Source organism: Dromaius novaehollandiae, chromosome 3, assembly GCF_036370855.1.
Source record: "Dromaius novaehollandiae isolate bDroNov1 chromosome 3, bDroNov1.hap1, whole genome shotgun sequence".
In the NCBI taxonomy this organism is placed as follows: Eukaryota; Metazoa; Chordata; class Aves; order Casuariiformes; family Dromaiidae; genus Dromaius; species Dromaius novaehollandiae.
Window position 1 is genome coordinate 75,956,826 of NC_088100.1, and position 17,702 is coordinate 75,974,527.

The 17,702-nt window shown below is 37.1% G+C and overlaps 1 protein-coding gene across 2 annotated transcripts in view; it reads right to left on the bottom strand.

The window, feature by feature from the left end:
- The window catches only part of PRKN (parkin RBR E3 ubiquitin protein ligase), an 812,113-nt gene that overhangs the window by 123,455 nt on the left and 670,956 nt on the right, over positions 1-17,702 (bottom strand). For both annotated transcript variants that reach the window (XM_064509220.1, XM_064509219.1), the window contains exon 8: positions 6,927-6,988. In XM_064509220.1, coding sequence (XP_064365290.1) covers positions 6,927-6,988 — 62 coding nt within the window. The remainder of the gene's footprint in view (positions 1-6,926; positions 6,989-17,702) is intronic.

Genomic DNA, 17,702 nt, shown 5'->3' on the forward strand with positions numbered 1-17,702 from the left:
CTAATGCACAGACAGTATGGAAAAAAAGGGGTAAGGAAGAGTGGAGATGTCTTGTCTACGACAAGAACTCAAAGAGGATAAAGTTCTGATAAACCAGGAAAGACATAGCCGAGGAGCTCACATGGATCCAGTTATGTGTGAAATCAGGAAAGAAAATGGTTAGGAGACATTCAAAACAGATATGGCATAGGGAGAGAAGAGCGACAAGTCATGGGTGATAGGAAGCTGCTGTAAAGTTTGTAAAGTTTGTAGTGTAGGCCCAGTGACAGAAAAAAGAAGATATAGAGGGGATCAGGAGTTAAACAAAGTAGCTCAATTTTAGAGAGAGAGTTTTGGGACTGTGATGACAAGTCCAAAAGGTGAGCCACCTGAGGTGGACCAAAATCTGAGATTAGAAAGAAAAGGAGAGGAAATTGAGAGAAGCATGTAGGTATCACTAGCATTCAGGTAGTCTGGGCAGGAGGGTGAAGTCAATGGAGGAAAAAAGAAAGTGGGAAAGCACAGAGCTGTAAGGAAGTCTACTCATGAAGATACGGATTTGAGAATACTAATAAAAAATTCTTCGGTTTAGCAATTATGAACTGGAATTATTTAGTAAAAATTAATTCAGAGATTTTTTTTTGGACTGCATGTGAAATATTGAGAGGTGTCTTACATTTTTTTCTAAATGCAGTTATCCAAAATTCTTGACCCACAAATACTTCAGAAGCACTTTGTTGCTCATATTTGGCATCTTCCTGCACTAAACTCTGCTGATTAATTCAAATTGTCACATGGCATTTCTTTTTCTTGAGTGGGTAAATAGCATGTATCAAATAGTTTAAAACTGACTTTACATTAATATTCTGCAACATATACTTTAAAATAAATTCCTACAAGCAAAAACAGTCACTAGCATATTTGTTGCAAGCAAAAAATTAGGAGAACCTTCCCCCCACCACATGCATGTACTTTAGACAAATTCCTTTAAAAACCAAATAAAAGTTAATGATTTCTGTCCTCACTGCATTCTCTCAGTACTAGACTCCCTTAGCTCCTAAAGTTATAGTTCACAATGAAAGCTTGCACAAGCCCACACCACTTTTGAACAGAATGGGGATGTGCATCTGCTGATTTTCAAAATAGGGTGTTCTTTTACCTAAGCTTCCCCCAACTCACATTGAAATGTGCAAAAAACAGAGTGCCATTCAGGCTTGCCTTGATTCCAGGGATATAAACACCCACAGCATTTCTAAAGTAAAAGTGAGCAGTGATATGAGTTGCAGTAGCAACTGATAGGAGAAATCTGTTAAAATTGATCATTCCCCTGTCAAAACATCAAAAAACTGGCCGATACATTCTGCAAAGTTGTCAGACCAGATGATATAGCAGAGAATTGCAGCTATACATTACTGAGCGTCTTCTTTTCCTGCCACTAGCATGCCATCCGCTTCGTCTGTGCTCTGACCTGTTGGGGGCACTCAGGTATAGCAGCAAATTCCTCCTGCGTTATTTGTTTTCCCTCCAGCCTTCAGATGTAGCTGCTATTTTATTCATGAATCACAATATTCCATTTAAACAATTAAACAAGATTTTTTAAATCACTTTGGGAAGAAAAGAAAAGAGAAGTTTCTCAGAGAGTCATTAGGGAGATTCCATAACAGTGCAGTGCTACTCAAATTGCTATGTTTGGATATTGTAATGTTTAGGTCCAAAATAAAGTGTTCTCTCTGCTATCTCAGCACTGGCTTGTTCAATTATCTGCCTTACAGTATATTTGACCATGTCTACTGCATCTTTAACATGTTTTTGTATGCAGCTTGTACTATCACCAAATGTGGAACCACTTGCCTTTATTTGCAGATAGTTTGACAGAGCAAAGGGCTACTGCAGGAGACTGGGACTTTCTTGTGTTGTGTTATTGTTCAGCTGCCCCTCAGTTAACAAATCTTTCACCCCAATCCTGAATATGTCTCAGATACCTGTGAAATGAAGCAGTTAGATAGGGGGCTGGACTGCATCCATTATGCTAGGGGAAAATGAAGGATTGTGAATAACAAAATCAAACTGCAAGAAAACACTCCGCAGAGCCAAGGAGAGCTAGACGACTTCAGGTTTTACCCTTCTTGGGTCAGCATGTCCAGGAAATTCTCTTCACCTTGTACAGAATTTTGCACCGGAAGAATTTGTGAAAAGCAGGTCTGAAGCAAACCAATCAAAGCTGCTGAACTTCTTTTTCTGCATCTGCTCCATCTTATAATGTGGCAGGAAACCAGAAGGCAGAAAAAGAATAACGATCCAAGACATGAAGAAGCCTTTTCACGTTCACCAGCTCTAGAAGAGGTTTGCCTTTAGAGACTTTTCTAGGTCAGACTCTCTGGCACCTTATCAGAGGGACAAGCATCAAGTGGAGTAGCAGTTTGTTCCTAAATGTATTTGTGTTGCATTTGAAATCAATTACTTTGGAAGCCAATTATATGTGGGAAGTTAGATACCCAGAATATGTATCGTATACCAAAAGAGCTCATAATCCTTTATTACTGTACTAGACTATGATTACCTCTTTCCATAAGGTCTAAAAATAAATCCCTCTTTAAAAACTGTCTTGTTGACACCAAAATTTAAAAGATAAAATTCTCAACTTAATTCTCAATTCTCAAATGAATTTTCTGTAAAGCACATCCTTGACAGAACAAAAGGCCAAGGTGCAATATGGGAAATTAACATGTCCAGAAGACTACAGAGAGTTTTGTCTATTTTGACAACTCTGTGATCATTACAGAATCGCTTTTCAGCAAATATTAGCATGATCAGCAACTCATCACATTTCAAGTTAAATATAAAGCCTTTTTTCTCAGCATTAGTCCTCCTTCAATGCTTATGTTTAGCTAAATAAACAGTTTATTTATATAGACAGATAGGCAGACGTATTTTCCAGTGGTTTGATTCTACAAGCTGCTCAACACCTTTATCTCTTACTGACATCAACAAAAATGATATATTCTCAGTATTTACAGGAAACAAATACCTGACGAAGAAATGGTAGAGGCTATGGTTTTGTATTAGCAACAGTTGCTTGATTTTAATTTGACTGAAGTTTGGTTGATAAAGGTAAAAGAGTTGATGAAGCAGACTTCTCTAAAGCATTTGTCTTGGTGCCGCATGACATTTTGATTAAGTATCTAGAGTGATACAAAATTAACATGCCATGTATTAAGAGGATTAAAACTACTATCTGGCAGTTCTCAAAATATAATTGTAAATAGGTAATCATCATTAGGCAGGTGTGTTTCCAAAAAGGTCCTGAAGGTATTGATTCTTGGCCTTATGCCACTTAAAATTTTTATCAATGACTTGGAAGAAAACCAAGAACTTAAAACATCACAGATAAAGTTTGCAACAATTTGAGAAGAGGAAGTAATGAACAAGATAAGTTCATGCTACAGAGCGATCTGGACTGTTGGTACATTGGATTTAAGCAAACAACTTACATTTCAGCACAGTCAAATGTAAAGTTACTTTTCTAGGAACAAACAATATTGTCCACAATTGCAGACTGTGATTTCTGTCTGAAGCGGTGGCTAGGTGGTGTGACGGATTGGTGAGCTGAATCTGAGCTGTGCCCGTCCATGTCCAAAAGCACTAAAGCAACTCTTAGATTAATAGGAACCTCTTAGGAGGAAAATTACATTCCTTCTCACTGGGCAGTCACTGCTGTACCTGGAAGCCATGAGTACCTACAGTCTGGTCTGACTTGGTTTTGTTGTATAAGCAATCTATTTTAATCCTTTTTAGGGGCATGGCGGCTCTTTCTGAGTCCCATTCACAAGTTCAAGTCATTTTTTTATGATGAGCCCTCATTGCCTTCTGACAGGAAGAAGGGAACTGGATATGCAAAGGATCCGGACATTGAGGAATGGGAGATACTGCAATATAGGGAGTGTACTGGCAGAATGGTTGAAAGAAAAGAGGCTGGGAATTTTCTGTCCTTTATGACCGAAAGGTATAATAGGATCGAAAGTCTGCAAGTGATTTCTAAACAAAGCCTGGATGTTTTTCTAGGCATTATACTCTAGCTTGAACAAGAATATTAATTCAAGGAAGTCATGTAAGCTGGATTCTAAAGGAGATCAGAAGAGATCATTACAATGGTCCATTCCATTATTATAATCTGGCCTTAAATACATAAGCATTTTCAAAATAAACCTAGATTGAACATGTAGCAGGAAGATGCCCCCACTATTCTTTGACTATTGCTTGGGCTTGAAGAAAATGTGTGCTGGTTGGTAATGCTGAAATTGTAAGTAGTCTGAATTCAGCAGGGTTTTAATTAATTTTTTTTTTTCTATCTAGTACACATGACAACAGAAGAAGACATACTCTTAAGTGTGTTTAAAAAAACCCAAATATATAACTAAATAAATATAAGGAATAATTAAAAAGTCATGTGAATAAGGAATTTGCCTGAAATCCCTTATTTTCTTCATTTACATGATTTAAACTTTTTTACCTTGTTTTTGCACCAGTTTCTCTCTAACTATCAAACTGTGGGCTAATTCCATGCAAATGCTACTGCAGTCACCACTAGACTCATTACAATATTGCTTTTGTGAGGGAGAATATAATTGCAGTATTCTTTATACTTGTATGGGCTCATGAAATAATTCAAGTAGCATGGCAATGTTCATTACTTGTAAAGACATTTGTAAAGACTGTAATGATGATCACTGCATCCAAATATCCTGTTAGTGTGGCCATTTTCAGTGAAAGACAAATCTTTCTAGGTCAGATCCACTCTGCAAAACAACTTTCGATCTACATAGTTTTATGCTCCTAACCCATGTTGTGAAACATTTTTCATCTGTTTAGGTCAATAAAAATGTTTAGACAATAAAAAAAGGAGTAATTCCATTACAAAAGTCTGAAAAATACCAAAAATATTATGTGTGGCAAAAGTAGCAGTGCTTTACTCATAGAACTCCTTCTCAGTCCACTTTCTTCAAGACTTCTTTTATTATTAGATACAGATTAATTGTCCTCTGTTTTGAGGTTGCTTGTGGTTTACATCATCTCAGTTCTGGAGATAATGTATGACCATATAATTTAATACTCTCATAATGCAAAGATACAAGGGTGGGTGGGTGGACAAAGGTGAATAAAGAAAAATTAATTAAATAGGCAGTCTTAAATCTGACATTTACCGATTTCTGAATTCTTGATTTGAACTCCTAACTCTTTTAGCCTTCGTTTTTATGTGTACTACTTCCTTTTCTAAAAAGCAAGTAGAAAAAAACAGGAAGTCCATCAAATAAATCATATCAGCTCTGTCAAGGGTCATTACCAAGGCTGGGTTCTGTAACTCCATCTTCAGAGGTATCAAACTCTCGTTCAGCCCTCTCTCCTGCCCTCAGTCTCTGGGTTTAGCAGTTCCCTCCTTCCCCTTCCAAACTCTCCTTTCTTCCCTCTCTTCCCAGTCTGCTCTGCATAGCTTCACCTCCTCAGGCAGCTCATTTAGTACAGACCTTCCTTTATTTACCAGTCTCTTCTAGCCAGTTTCTTTACTTAGTTATTGCCCTCCAGTCCTTAGTCCCCAGTTCCTTGTCAGACCTTTATCCCTCTCACCCTGGTTTCTACTCCTACCCTCTTTGCCCAGTCAGCCCCATCTCTCCTGCTTCCCCAAGCTCCATCCCTGGTGTCACTCTTTCCTCTATTTGCCAGCTGGCTCTGATCAGTCTCCTGGCCCAGACAATCCTAGTCATAATTTCTTTTATTTGCTGTTCCTAAATCCTCAGTCTCAATAGAGTCGTCCTTCCAGTCCCTCCTTGGGAATTGCCTGGCCTATTTTTTGTCTTTTTTTCCATTCCTGTCAGTTAAATCCTCCCACACTCCTCTTCAGGCTGCCTTCTTGCTGAGGAGAAACTGAGTCCCTGAGGAATTAGGCTGACTTTCTGTAACAGCTGAAAAGAGACTCTGACAGGGGGAACACTAAAAGTCTAGAAAACTTACCAGCAGTCCTAACTGTCATAAAAATATACCTGTAGGAGATTAAAAGGGAATGGTAAAGGAAAAGGAGGTTCTAGACAATAAAGTCAGATCTAACACCTAAGGAACCAGGCTTGGACTGGACATCTCAGGACCTACTCCTGCCTCTGACACAGCCTTCATATAGCCTTGCCCAAGTCCCTTGGGGCTAGATTCACTAAAAGACATTGATACTCTGATGTACAGTACATGAATGACGACCTGTTAGGTCCTTGGTCCCTAGAATCTGCAACTCTGTGTTGCAGTTAGGCTGTGTTAGACAGTTAGGCTCCATAAACAGTACGTTAGGAGAGGCAGACTTGAGAGACACAGACAATTTGAATTTCAGAAATACTGAGTATTCAAAAATTCATCTTGCCTTTCAAAATTTAAGGCTATTTTCTCAATATATATGTACATTAATTTTAGTATTGACAAAATAGGAACTGTGACCACCTTCTGAGTGTCACAAAAGCACATCACTTACACTTTCTCAAGACCTCTCTATAGAAACAGTTCTGTGAGTACAAAGCACAGCTATAATTATGAATGAGAAACATACTTTTAAGAGAGACAAAAAGGCCACAAAAAAAGAAGGATCCTATTATGAGTAGCTGTGAATATCAATCCCTTAGCCAGACTGTTCGCCTTTCTGATGTTTTAGAGAGCCTGTTTACTGCTGTAGTCCAAAGCTGAAAAGCTGTGGCAGATAGCAGATGTACCAATTAATAACCTGTCAAGGCTGATGGATAAAATGAAAAGAAAAAAAAAACCCTCATGTATATCTCCCGTGTGCTTTTTTTCCCCACATTTCAGGTCACTGGGGGTCATGAGACACACACTGCCTCCCTGGAGAAAGATGAAACTGTCTCATTAGCGTCTATCTTTCATGACATTACGACGCTGCCTTTGAGATGCTAACTCACCTGCTCTTCTCCCAGAATCCTGAAGTGATGAAGCTCTTTAATCAAGGAGTCTGGACAGCCAGCTGTTGGGAAGAAACAAAACCAGGAATTTTAGAGCTCCCCGTCAGTGCTGTTTCAGTATAAGATACATAGATGCAGAGAGGATACAATACACAGATTACATTAGATAAAGAAGATTACAAAGATTAGGCATGGTTCTGCGGGCATCAGGATGCTGAAAACCATCTATCAAATAATCCTTCCACATTCCTGAGCATACTACCAAAAATACTTAGAAAGGTTATGTTCTGTTTATTTCATCCCTTTTCCCAAAGGACTGCAAACCAAAAGCAAGATGAAAATTGTAGCGCTGCCTGCCAGATACCGCCAGCCCCTTAGTGTAAGCCAACAAGCATGTTAAAAGAGGATCTCACATCAAAACCTTGGAGCTACCCAAAGCTGAATTCTGATTGACACACCAGGTTTGGACTCATTTCTAAGTGTAATACAGGTTTTCCCTGATTCCCTGAAGGACTTCACAGACTCTGCAGGCCTCACAGATCACTTTATTTTTGGCTGTCACAAATACAATCCACTGCACAAATAACCAGTTGTCACCCATTGATGTAAAACACAAACCAACTACACAAGCAGGGGAGAGATTTGCCAAACTTCGCAATCAGTTTAAGGTTTGATTGTTACAGAAATTCACATCTCTATAGGCCAGCAAGAAAAAATATGTCTCTCTTGATGCCATACAGTTTACTGAACTGTTCAGACTGTGATTACCTTCCTAGTGATGAAATCCAAGGGTACTACTCACTTCTGTAGACTACTAGACTCATTTCTGGCAAAAAAATAAAAGTGCAGACCTGTGAAAGCAATCTGGGCTTTATTTCTCTTACCATATATTGAAGAATCTGCTTGTGAACACAGAAAAGGTGAAGCACACTGCTCCCATTAAAGGAATTAAAAGCACAGTTTTCCCCAGAACATGGGAGGAACTAAGGTTTTTATCAACCTGCTTTTCTGCTGACACACATAAGAAAAAGTTCTCTTTCACCCTTAATGTTACTATTAAAAGGATGCAAAAGATGCGTCTCCAAATTCAGGAGATGGTTGTCAGGATGTCTCCATCAGCAGTGTGACTTCACTCAAAGGCAAACTCAGGCACGGCTTATACTCACAACTTTTGTTGGCATAGTTGTGTTAGGGATACAAAAGAAAAAACCATAATACTTGTAAGCAGTGCAACTGAAAAGGCAAAAACCCTGTATAGACACACGGACACAGTTACATTAGTACAAGTCTAATGCTACGGCTTTCTCTGCTCTGGGAATGGATTTAAATGATATCTAAACCAACATCCTGCTGATAAATTCTCTACCACCATTCAGAGGAGGAACATGTGGAGAAGTCACCATCAACATAACTCTATCAGCGAACCCTTTAAAGGCAGCCAAGGTTTAAACATAGAGTAAGAAACATCTATTAGTAGCTTATTTCTTATTAAATACTACTGTTTCTTCCCAGTTAATAAAAAATGATCTCCTGATAGCCTTCTCTCTCTCCATATCCTCCTCCCCTCACACACCAGGATATTCACACATTTCAATTCAGGAATGAGTTTTAGCTCTGTTAGTGACTCTTTCCTCATGATTTTAACCTTCTTATCTTCTGGGACCACTCTGTGTCACCTTTAATTCTTCTCTCCTCACTTGCCCCTATGCTCAGGCTCTCACTGTTTTATTCAGCTTCTTGTTCTCAGTGTACTTAAAGTCATCGTTACTACCTCTACCACAGAATCACCTCTGTGAAGCATTTTTCAGTCCATTTTCACTGACATTTATATCTCCATCTTCCAGCTCATCAAAACCCTCAGTGTATCAACTGCTCTGTCTCACTAACTTGGACTGAGGCCTAACTTGTAGCCCAGAGCTGTGAACTTCTCTGTGTTTTAGATCAGAACCCATCACATAAAACATGATTCCTCTTTCTTACCTTCAAGACCTTATGTAATTATTGATTTTTTTTCCCTTATGTCATTTTCACTGAAAAGTTCTGCTATAGGAATTTCTAAGCACAGAGGATAATTATGATTTCATGTAATATTGCATGTTAATCTTTGACACATACTAGCATCTTAACAACAGCTAAACTGCTTCTTGCCTCCCTCTGCTTTTTACAGTCTTTACAGCTTCTTCCTCCTCCACTCATTTCTTTCTTCCTTTCTTATCCTTTCCAATTTTTCTTTCACTACATCCTTAACATGGGGAAGTATTCCTTTTCTTGCATAGCAACAACTCTTTCTCCTTTTATTTCTTTTGAAATCATATTTCCCTAATGCCTATTTCTCCCAGAAATCCATCCCATTTTGCTCTCCTCATATATAATTTATATGATCTTCTTTATGTGAACTGCTCACATGCATACTCTTTATCTCTCATGTAAGAGACTATAGACACTCTGAAATCAATGGTTCTTTGTTTTTAAAAAGTTAAAAGTACAATGCAATATATTTACATTTATTATTTGTGTTACTACATGTCTGGTACTATCCCCAAGAGAGTATTTTCTGTAGCCTATTTTCAAGAGACTTGTCTAATTGAGTTTTCAATCTTTTCATACTCTAGACTTTCACTGGAACTTGAAAGTTGATTACATGAGAGATCCTGAAGTCACTAGGGAAGCAAGGAAGAGATGTAGCATAAAAATGATGTCACTGTTGTCAAGATGCTGTCCAGCAACAATCCCCTTAGAAATGCTAAATAATATTTTTATATTGAAACATATTAAGAGTATGTTCTTCATAAGAAGTCCTTTCAGTCCCTTCAGTCCTTCACATTGCAGAAGCAAATTGACCAAACAAAATTATTTTAGGAAAAATATAGAAACAATGAAGAAACATTAGAAAAAATGGAGTAAGATCAAAACATCTTTCTCTCTCTTTGGATATTTCTGGATGTGCTTATTATATTTCCTATGTCTACTTTAATTTCTTCTGTTCTCTAGGCAGACCTTTGTAAAACACATTCCAACTCTGTGACCTATTTTTACTGGTTATCTGGTGGCTTTGAAAAAGCCTTGGGTGATGTCAAATTCCTGCACTGTGACTAGAGACAAAGGTTATAGACAAGTAACCAATCTGTAAGCAAAAAGAAAAGAGATCAAAAAATACCTGTTCTCCTGAAAAGCATTAGGAATGATTTGTCATCTCACCCACACAAACACCCGTATATTTGCCAACATATACATATATATGCAAACACACACAGAGATTTGAAAACTATTACAAGTTAAGCACAGTCCCCACCAGGTTCACGGACAAACTTTGCACACGAAAGCATAAAAAAAGAGTATATTTAAGTTTCTGATGGATAACCTGCACTTGCCACACAAAATAAATACTCTGCACTTTATAGATTTCTGCTGTTTTGTGTAGAATGCTTTGAGGATTAATTATTACGCTCTTTGTAGTACAGAAGCCCTTATATTCCATAGCCCCAACTATTACCAAAAGTTTTCATTTTCCTCTTCCTACTCAATGATTACTTGAAAAAACACAGGCTTATGTGAAATTTCCACACACATACACCAAAATATAGCAATATTTACATAAATAAATCAATAAAAATTAAACACTACAGTAATAAAAGGCAGTGATGCAAAAGCATGAACAATTGCCTTTAATCAGAAGCCAAAACTCTAGATTGAAGACATCTGCAGGCTGATAAAATGACAGCTAAAACATTTATTAGTTCCCTCTTTCAGCTGAAATTCAAACCTATATGTTTCATACGTTCCTGGCTACAATGACTGTTACAGGTTTTTGCCTGCTGTGGAGGCAGAATGAGAAGTCATGAGTATGAAATTGGTGCAGATCTTCAGTCTTTTCATACCACTTTTTCTCTGACGTAACTCTACTGACCTTAAAGGAATAAGAGCTAAAAAACTAGTGAGATGGCATAGGAAAGAGGCCCAATAGTCTCAATAGGAACCTAATGTATGAATGGATGATACCAGGTTCAAAGCCTTAAAAACTCACTGCAAATAAGACCTTTGTTTCCATTTTAAATTTCCTATCACATCCCAGATTATTTGTTCTAGTAATTTCCTTTGTTGCTTGATTCCCACTTTGCATTGTTAATTTACTCCAAATGCTAATATAGGAAAGCTACAGTTATGAATCAAATGTACATTTAAAATTACAGAAATTTACAGCTGCCAGGACTTATCGTTGTGGCATTCTCTTCATAAAGATATTTTTAATTGGTTCACATAAGGAGACACAACTCCAAAAGAAAAGTAAAAAAGCAAAATTTAAGGACAGATTAAGAAGTAATGTCTCCTGACATCATAAATCCTCTGATTTGAATTGCTCTGTACATACATTTACAGCTACACTTGTAATTAAACTATGATTCCAACTACTATCAATTTAAATACCCAAATCATCACATATTTTTTATCAGCCAGAATTAGCTTCTGTTTTTGTTTTTACTTAAAATTAATTCTTTGTATGACTTATGTTCTCCAGTGAACAGTCAAAGCAAAAATTAAATCAACCCTTTAATACTGCATAAACTGGCAAAATGCAAGCAAAAAAAGCTTGAATACAGACAATTGAGAGGCAATGCAAGTGTCAGGGTGCTGAGGGCAGATGCAGTAGATGAATGTTGCCTCCCAAATTCTGCACCAAACGGAAATGCATGTTGGTCATAAATATATTTTTTACCTCTAGGGCTGAATTCTCTTCTCAGATGAGAATGTCTTCAAAAATACTTTATAATTACAAGCATTTATACCTATACTGTAGGACTGTATGTTATAGCTTATTTTCTACCGAAGATATGTAGTAGTTTTTCCTGCCTTGCATCTTGAGTTCCATCTTTCCCCAAAATGTGTATTTGGGTGAGATGCACTTCATTGAACTCAAGCATCTAAAAATTAGTTATCTAGATCTAATATAGTATTTGCATGTTTCCTTTATAGTCAATGGAGGGAAATATGCACCATCATAGGGTAATTCCTCTCGTCTGAGACGACAGACCCAACAAAAGTATCTATTTCTCTCCATTAACTATAGAGTCTAAGGTGACTAGATAAGATATACACAACTAACTTTTAAAGTTAGATGAGATCACTTTCACCCAGCACTGGCAATCCAACAAGTCATTTATGCATATGCTTCACTTACATGCTTAAAGTTATCCTCTCAAGTTTAGCCCCTTGCAAACAGAGCACTTTTACATTATGAACACATCAAAAATTCCACTTCTGCTCACTTATAATTTATGTCTGCATCAACCCTTGTTAATTCTGAAAAGTACATACCCTTTCATGAGCTCTGAATGTAACCATATATGAACATCTATCAGGGTCCTTCAAACGATTTCTTTCCACAGTGCTAATTGCTAAGCCAAGCTTGCAACTGAACAATGTTGCAGATACATAAGAATAACCAGTTATTTCATGCTTAGAAAATTAATGGATGAGTGTTCTTTTTTCTGATTTGTCTAAGTAAAATCATATTTGAACTGAGTACAGATATGGAAAATATTTCACATTAAAAACAACCCCCAAAATCGAAATATTTGGAAATGCAGCACTGTATTGGCAATATTTGCAATATGTCAACAAAGAGATAAGAGGCGACCAGAAAGGAGGAAGAGCCCAGCACCACACTGTCCGTGACAATGACAGGAGCAGTAACTGGGCACAAAGAATAGGGAGTCAAGTCAGACTTCCACATGACACCCAAGCCTTAACAGGTTGGGAATTCTATCATTACCAAGTGTTTGTTCGCTTTCCCATTTTCCAAACTGGTTACTAATTGCAGTCTTGGTGTAAAAAATATATCTTTATGCTGTTTGTGCTTCTTCCAATGAAAAACAATTTTGTATTGGTGACAGTGTAATCACTTTTAAGGGAACAGACAACAATTTTGAAGTCGTAAGTGACTTCATTGTATTTGTGTTAATTAAATGTTTTGAAGTTTCAGGTGACCTCTTCTCATTCCCAGTGCTAGGGGAACATGAATAAAGACAAAATTAAGAACAGCATATGGCAGGCACAAATATTTTATTGAAAAGAGAAACAGGTACTATGAAGAATATCAAGTATGCAATTTACTGACCAAGCTCACGTAAGCCTAACTCTGGCATATTGCTTGGGCTGAAAGCCGTAGAAGTGTCTTTTCACAGATCCCACAGAAGGGTATCATTATAACCATTGTCACCTTTTTATTATAATCTTAATGAGCAATAGTTTTGTAAATAGTGCAGCAAATTATTGAGATTTTTTTCTCTTTTACTTATGAATTTTGTAATGTAACCAAATTTCATGTGTCATTAATTTGTAGACCTACACTGAGTTTACAGATATCATTCTTTGTAGAAGACAGGCTTATTTTTTAAGGAAAGAGAAGTGACAAAATTGTTCTGTGAATAGTTGGTCATCTCAAGTCCTAAAGCCTGACATTTGCAGATCTTAAAATGCAGGGTTTTCACATGGGCACACAACTGTATCTGTAAGGATCAATTATTGCTAACCACCAGTAATCACAAAATCACAAGTCAGACCCAAAATCTCTCATGAAATCAGCTTGTAATCATTACATTTAGCTATTCATTTATTACTAAAATAAGTTCTTATTCACGAACCTTCTGATTCCTTAACATTGATAATGCATTCAAGCCACAATTTCAAAGTAAGATTCTCAGACGCACTAACTCACACTTCTGCTTCAAATACAATTGTGACGATCTATTGTGCCTGGGATATGTTCACTTACGGAACATTTTTCCCCAGGAAAGAAAACTAAACAACTTTTTGTTCAGTGGATGCGCAGCAGTTATTCCCTTGCCTAAACATCTGCTTACCTACAGGTATCAAAACTTTTCTCAGGAAGTTTGATCCATCTTAGCTATAGATCTATTTCAAAATGCTATAAGCAGCATTCAGCCTGGTTGACCTACTTAAACATCAGAGGATTTTTTTGTAAATATACTGTTGACCGAAGTAACTGATCTATTGGAGAAAATCCTATAATATCAAATATATGATACTGACTGTCTTACAGTTAGTCTAAGAAATAACATATACAATAAAAATGATAAGGCGAAGTAAAAAATCACATGGGATTCTTTACTTGCAACGTGACATTTTGATAACATCAGATTCCAGATGACATTTTTCTGTTCAGTAATCTAGAAAAGTAGGTATTAAGAAAAACAAAGTATGCCCAAAAGGAGATAGATTCGAGTGCTTAAATAAAATAGATTCTTTTGAAAAAACATGGAGGAGGAGATATTTTCAAAAGCAATGAGTATTGACTTTTGTCCTGGCAAAGTCAACAGGCATGTGTTAGTCTGCAAAGCTCAGCTCTGCTGGTTGGCAATGCTAAAAGAGAGGGGCAACAAGCCGTATCCGCAGGTGGCTTACACACCCAGAGGTCAATGCTGTGAAGGTCTTTCCTGTGCATCTTTAGAAGTCTCTGTAAAACTACAAATAGTGGGGCAATTCTTCAGCTGAAGCAAACTGGCATAGTTACAGTTAAGTCCATGGTGCTTACACATGTTCATACCAGCAAAAGAATTGGCTTTGTACATGGAATTAAATATTTTGTTAAAAAAACTGTGCCAAAAAAGGTATCTTTTTGAAAGATCAAGTGTCCCTTATTGCACAGCTTACTTTACAATAGGAAATCTACTTGCTCCTTTTTTAAATTTCAGAATTAAATACCCTTCTCTCCTGATTAATGCTCTTGTCAAACAGAATTATGGTCATTTTGCTTTGTCTTGACTCAATTCCAACAGCTGAAGTCAGTAAAAGAGTTCTACACATTATTTTGGGATCAAATGGGCTAGTAAAGCTAGTATTCAAGTAAGTGTCCCGAAAGCTTGATTGTCAGGACAGAATATTTGTCAGGTTCTGAGGTTTACCAGAGATGTTAGTTGCTCAACTGAACATGTTAAATTCTTATTTGTATGTGCTTCTTAATTTCAAAATTGATTAGGGACACAAAAGGTATTTTTGCTCCCCTGCAGTACCTATGCAATAATTCTGCAAAGGGACTGCATTAGACATAGAAAAGGCTAACATAAAGTTTGAGCATTCACAGCAAGTAGAGCATCTCAGATGCATTAGAGAAAATTCTGTTAGGCTGGCTTTCTCACACTGCACACAGCTCCGGCCTTTGCAGTGCTGCTACTTACTGTTTTTTTAATGATGCTTTAAAGCCAAACGACCAAAACTAATGAACCACATTAGCCATTTCCTACTAGGTTCTTTCTTTTAATCTCTACAGCAGAAAATATCAGCAGGAATATTGACCTGACATTTTGGTTTAGGATTGGTTTGCTTGCTTGCTTTTTGCATAAGGTAATATTTAAAAGAGACTTAACAAATACTGTTTACTTCTCATTGGAATTCCAAACCTGCATTGCACTGAACTGCACAAAGCCAACATGCCAGTGCCTGTTATTTCTGGCAGTTTTCTGTATCTGCTGCACTGCTATATGATGAACTATTCAAAGAGCCCCTCAAAGAGAGGAGATTTTCTAAAAATAAATTCAGTATTGCCCAAGAGATGGAGACTTCTTAGTGACCATGCAGTAGAGCAAACTTATTTGACTCACATACTCTACCATCTGGTTGTTCAATATTCCAATTTAAATTATAGGCTTAAATTCATCCATGCAGCTCCCAGCAAAGTCAGTGAATATAAAGCTTATGTAACAAAACCTAATCCATGCTGTCTATCTGTAACGGGAAACTGAAGAGGGACCTTTACTGCTCAAATACAGCAGCTCTGGAAGCAGACCTAAAAAGCAGAATTCCTTCTTTCTCTGCAGGTGTTGACTTATGTCAAACTGAATTAAATTTTACAGAAACAACATCACTTCATTAACAGAACTTCTTTCTACAGCTTCTTTGTAACATCAAAGAATCAGAAAATCAGCAAGTCTAAGGCTCCTAACATCACACAGGTGAATTAGTTTTTTAATTGAGATACAACAATTGCTGCTCTAAACTTCTTCTGGAACACACAATACCTTCTGCCATATAAACTTTGTCAGTGGAAAGCTCATTGCAGGGATCTGGGCTGAAATGAGCTCTTCACTGTCGGTATACTAGGTTTTTAGCTCAGTCAGCTCAATTCATGAAAGGTTTTCTCATCTTTTATTCAAAAAGTAGTTGAAATCTCCAAAGCAAACTCTGTTCTCTCAAATTCCCACCTTCATGCTGCTACTGGCCTTTGATGATGATCAGTCCTTTTGAGAAGGCAAGTGGGAGGTCAGGAGCTTTCAGCATGTGGTAGAGACTTTATAAGAGAGGAGATTGTCTTCGCAGGGAAAACCCAACTATCACTGAATAAAAGTCAACACAAGACAAAAATAACTGTGGAAGAATTTCATTTGCCAGTTACTGAAGGGCAAGTCTTGAAAAGATCATCATTTCTGAATGCCAAAATTAAACAGGTGCAATACAGAAGGCGCTAAAAGGTTTCTAAACTGAAATTAAACCAAAGTTCATACAGCAGTTATCCAACTCATGGCTTGATAATAGACATATATTACAAAGCCCAAGGTGAAGGGAATCAGTTATGGAGAATAAATATTTCTTTTTTTTTTTCCCACTTAAAAGTGGGAGTTAGAAAACTATCCTCCTATAATTCTGGGAATGAGACATAAAAAAAACAGTTTCACCAACTCACGTTGCAATAAATTCCCTTGTCGCCCAAGCACTCATGTTTTACCAAGTAAGGCTATCACACACACTATGTAATGTAGAATAAACCATTGCACTATAAAGAAAGCTGTGGCCAAGTGTCAGAGAACAAACACAGCTTTCCATCTCTTCTAATCACAAAACTTAGTGTTAAAAGAAATTAAAATGCACTTTTTTCAAGGTTATTATCTGTCCACAGTACAAGAAAATCAATATGCTAAGCTCAAAAAATATCTGACAGAAAAAACAATATGCACACATGTAGGTCTTGCTCTCTTACTCACACATGCATAAGCATGCACAAAATTACTCCTGGAGAATGGCAAACAATACTCACTGACCCAGAAACAACAATGCTTTCTTTTGCTACTTTTGGATTTCTTTCTTTTTTCCAGGGATATGATGTCACTCTGTATAGACAGTACATAAAAAATGCGATTCCTTTAATCTGTGCAGCATTTATGATAGTTCAACATGAGCCTTTCCCTGAGAGCTTAGACAAATATTTAAATTGCTACATAAATGGCTCAGACTATGAGACAAGCCCAGGCTACTCTAAAAATAAATGTTCATGGACAATAAACCCATCCAACCAAAAGAGAATTCTGAAAAGGCGTGGAATATATTATGTCTCACAGAACAGTACAGACATATCTGAACAAGTGACTGTGATTTGCTCTTTTTCATGGAGATCTTATGACAGAAAAGCATGTCCAGAATACTTAACAATGAAGCAACTGTCTAAAAGTGACCTGCACTCTCTTAACAGAGTTGAAATGTTAATTATTACCTATTTATAACATTTTTCTTCCTCCTTCTCATGAGCCATACATGTATGCATATCCTATCACTCTCTGTGATAGAACATGGCAAAGTTCTACTTTTCGCAAAATGAGGACAGTTTTGCATTTCACCTTAATCAGAGCAAATTAGGGCAGGTGGTAACCCTGCAGGCAACATAATTATGAAAAATGCCTGTGTTCAATACAAACTGTCCTTCCAGTCCCGAAGTCTAATAGGACATCATAGTACAATCTTTTTACATTTTACTGGCAGCTCAGAACA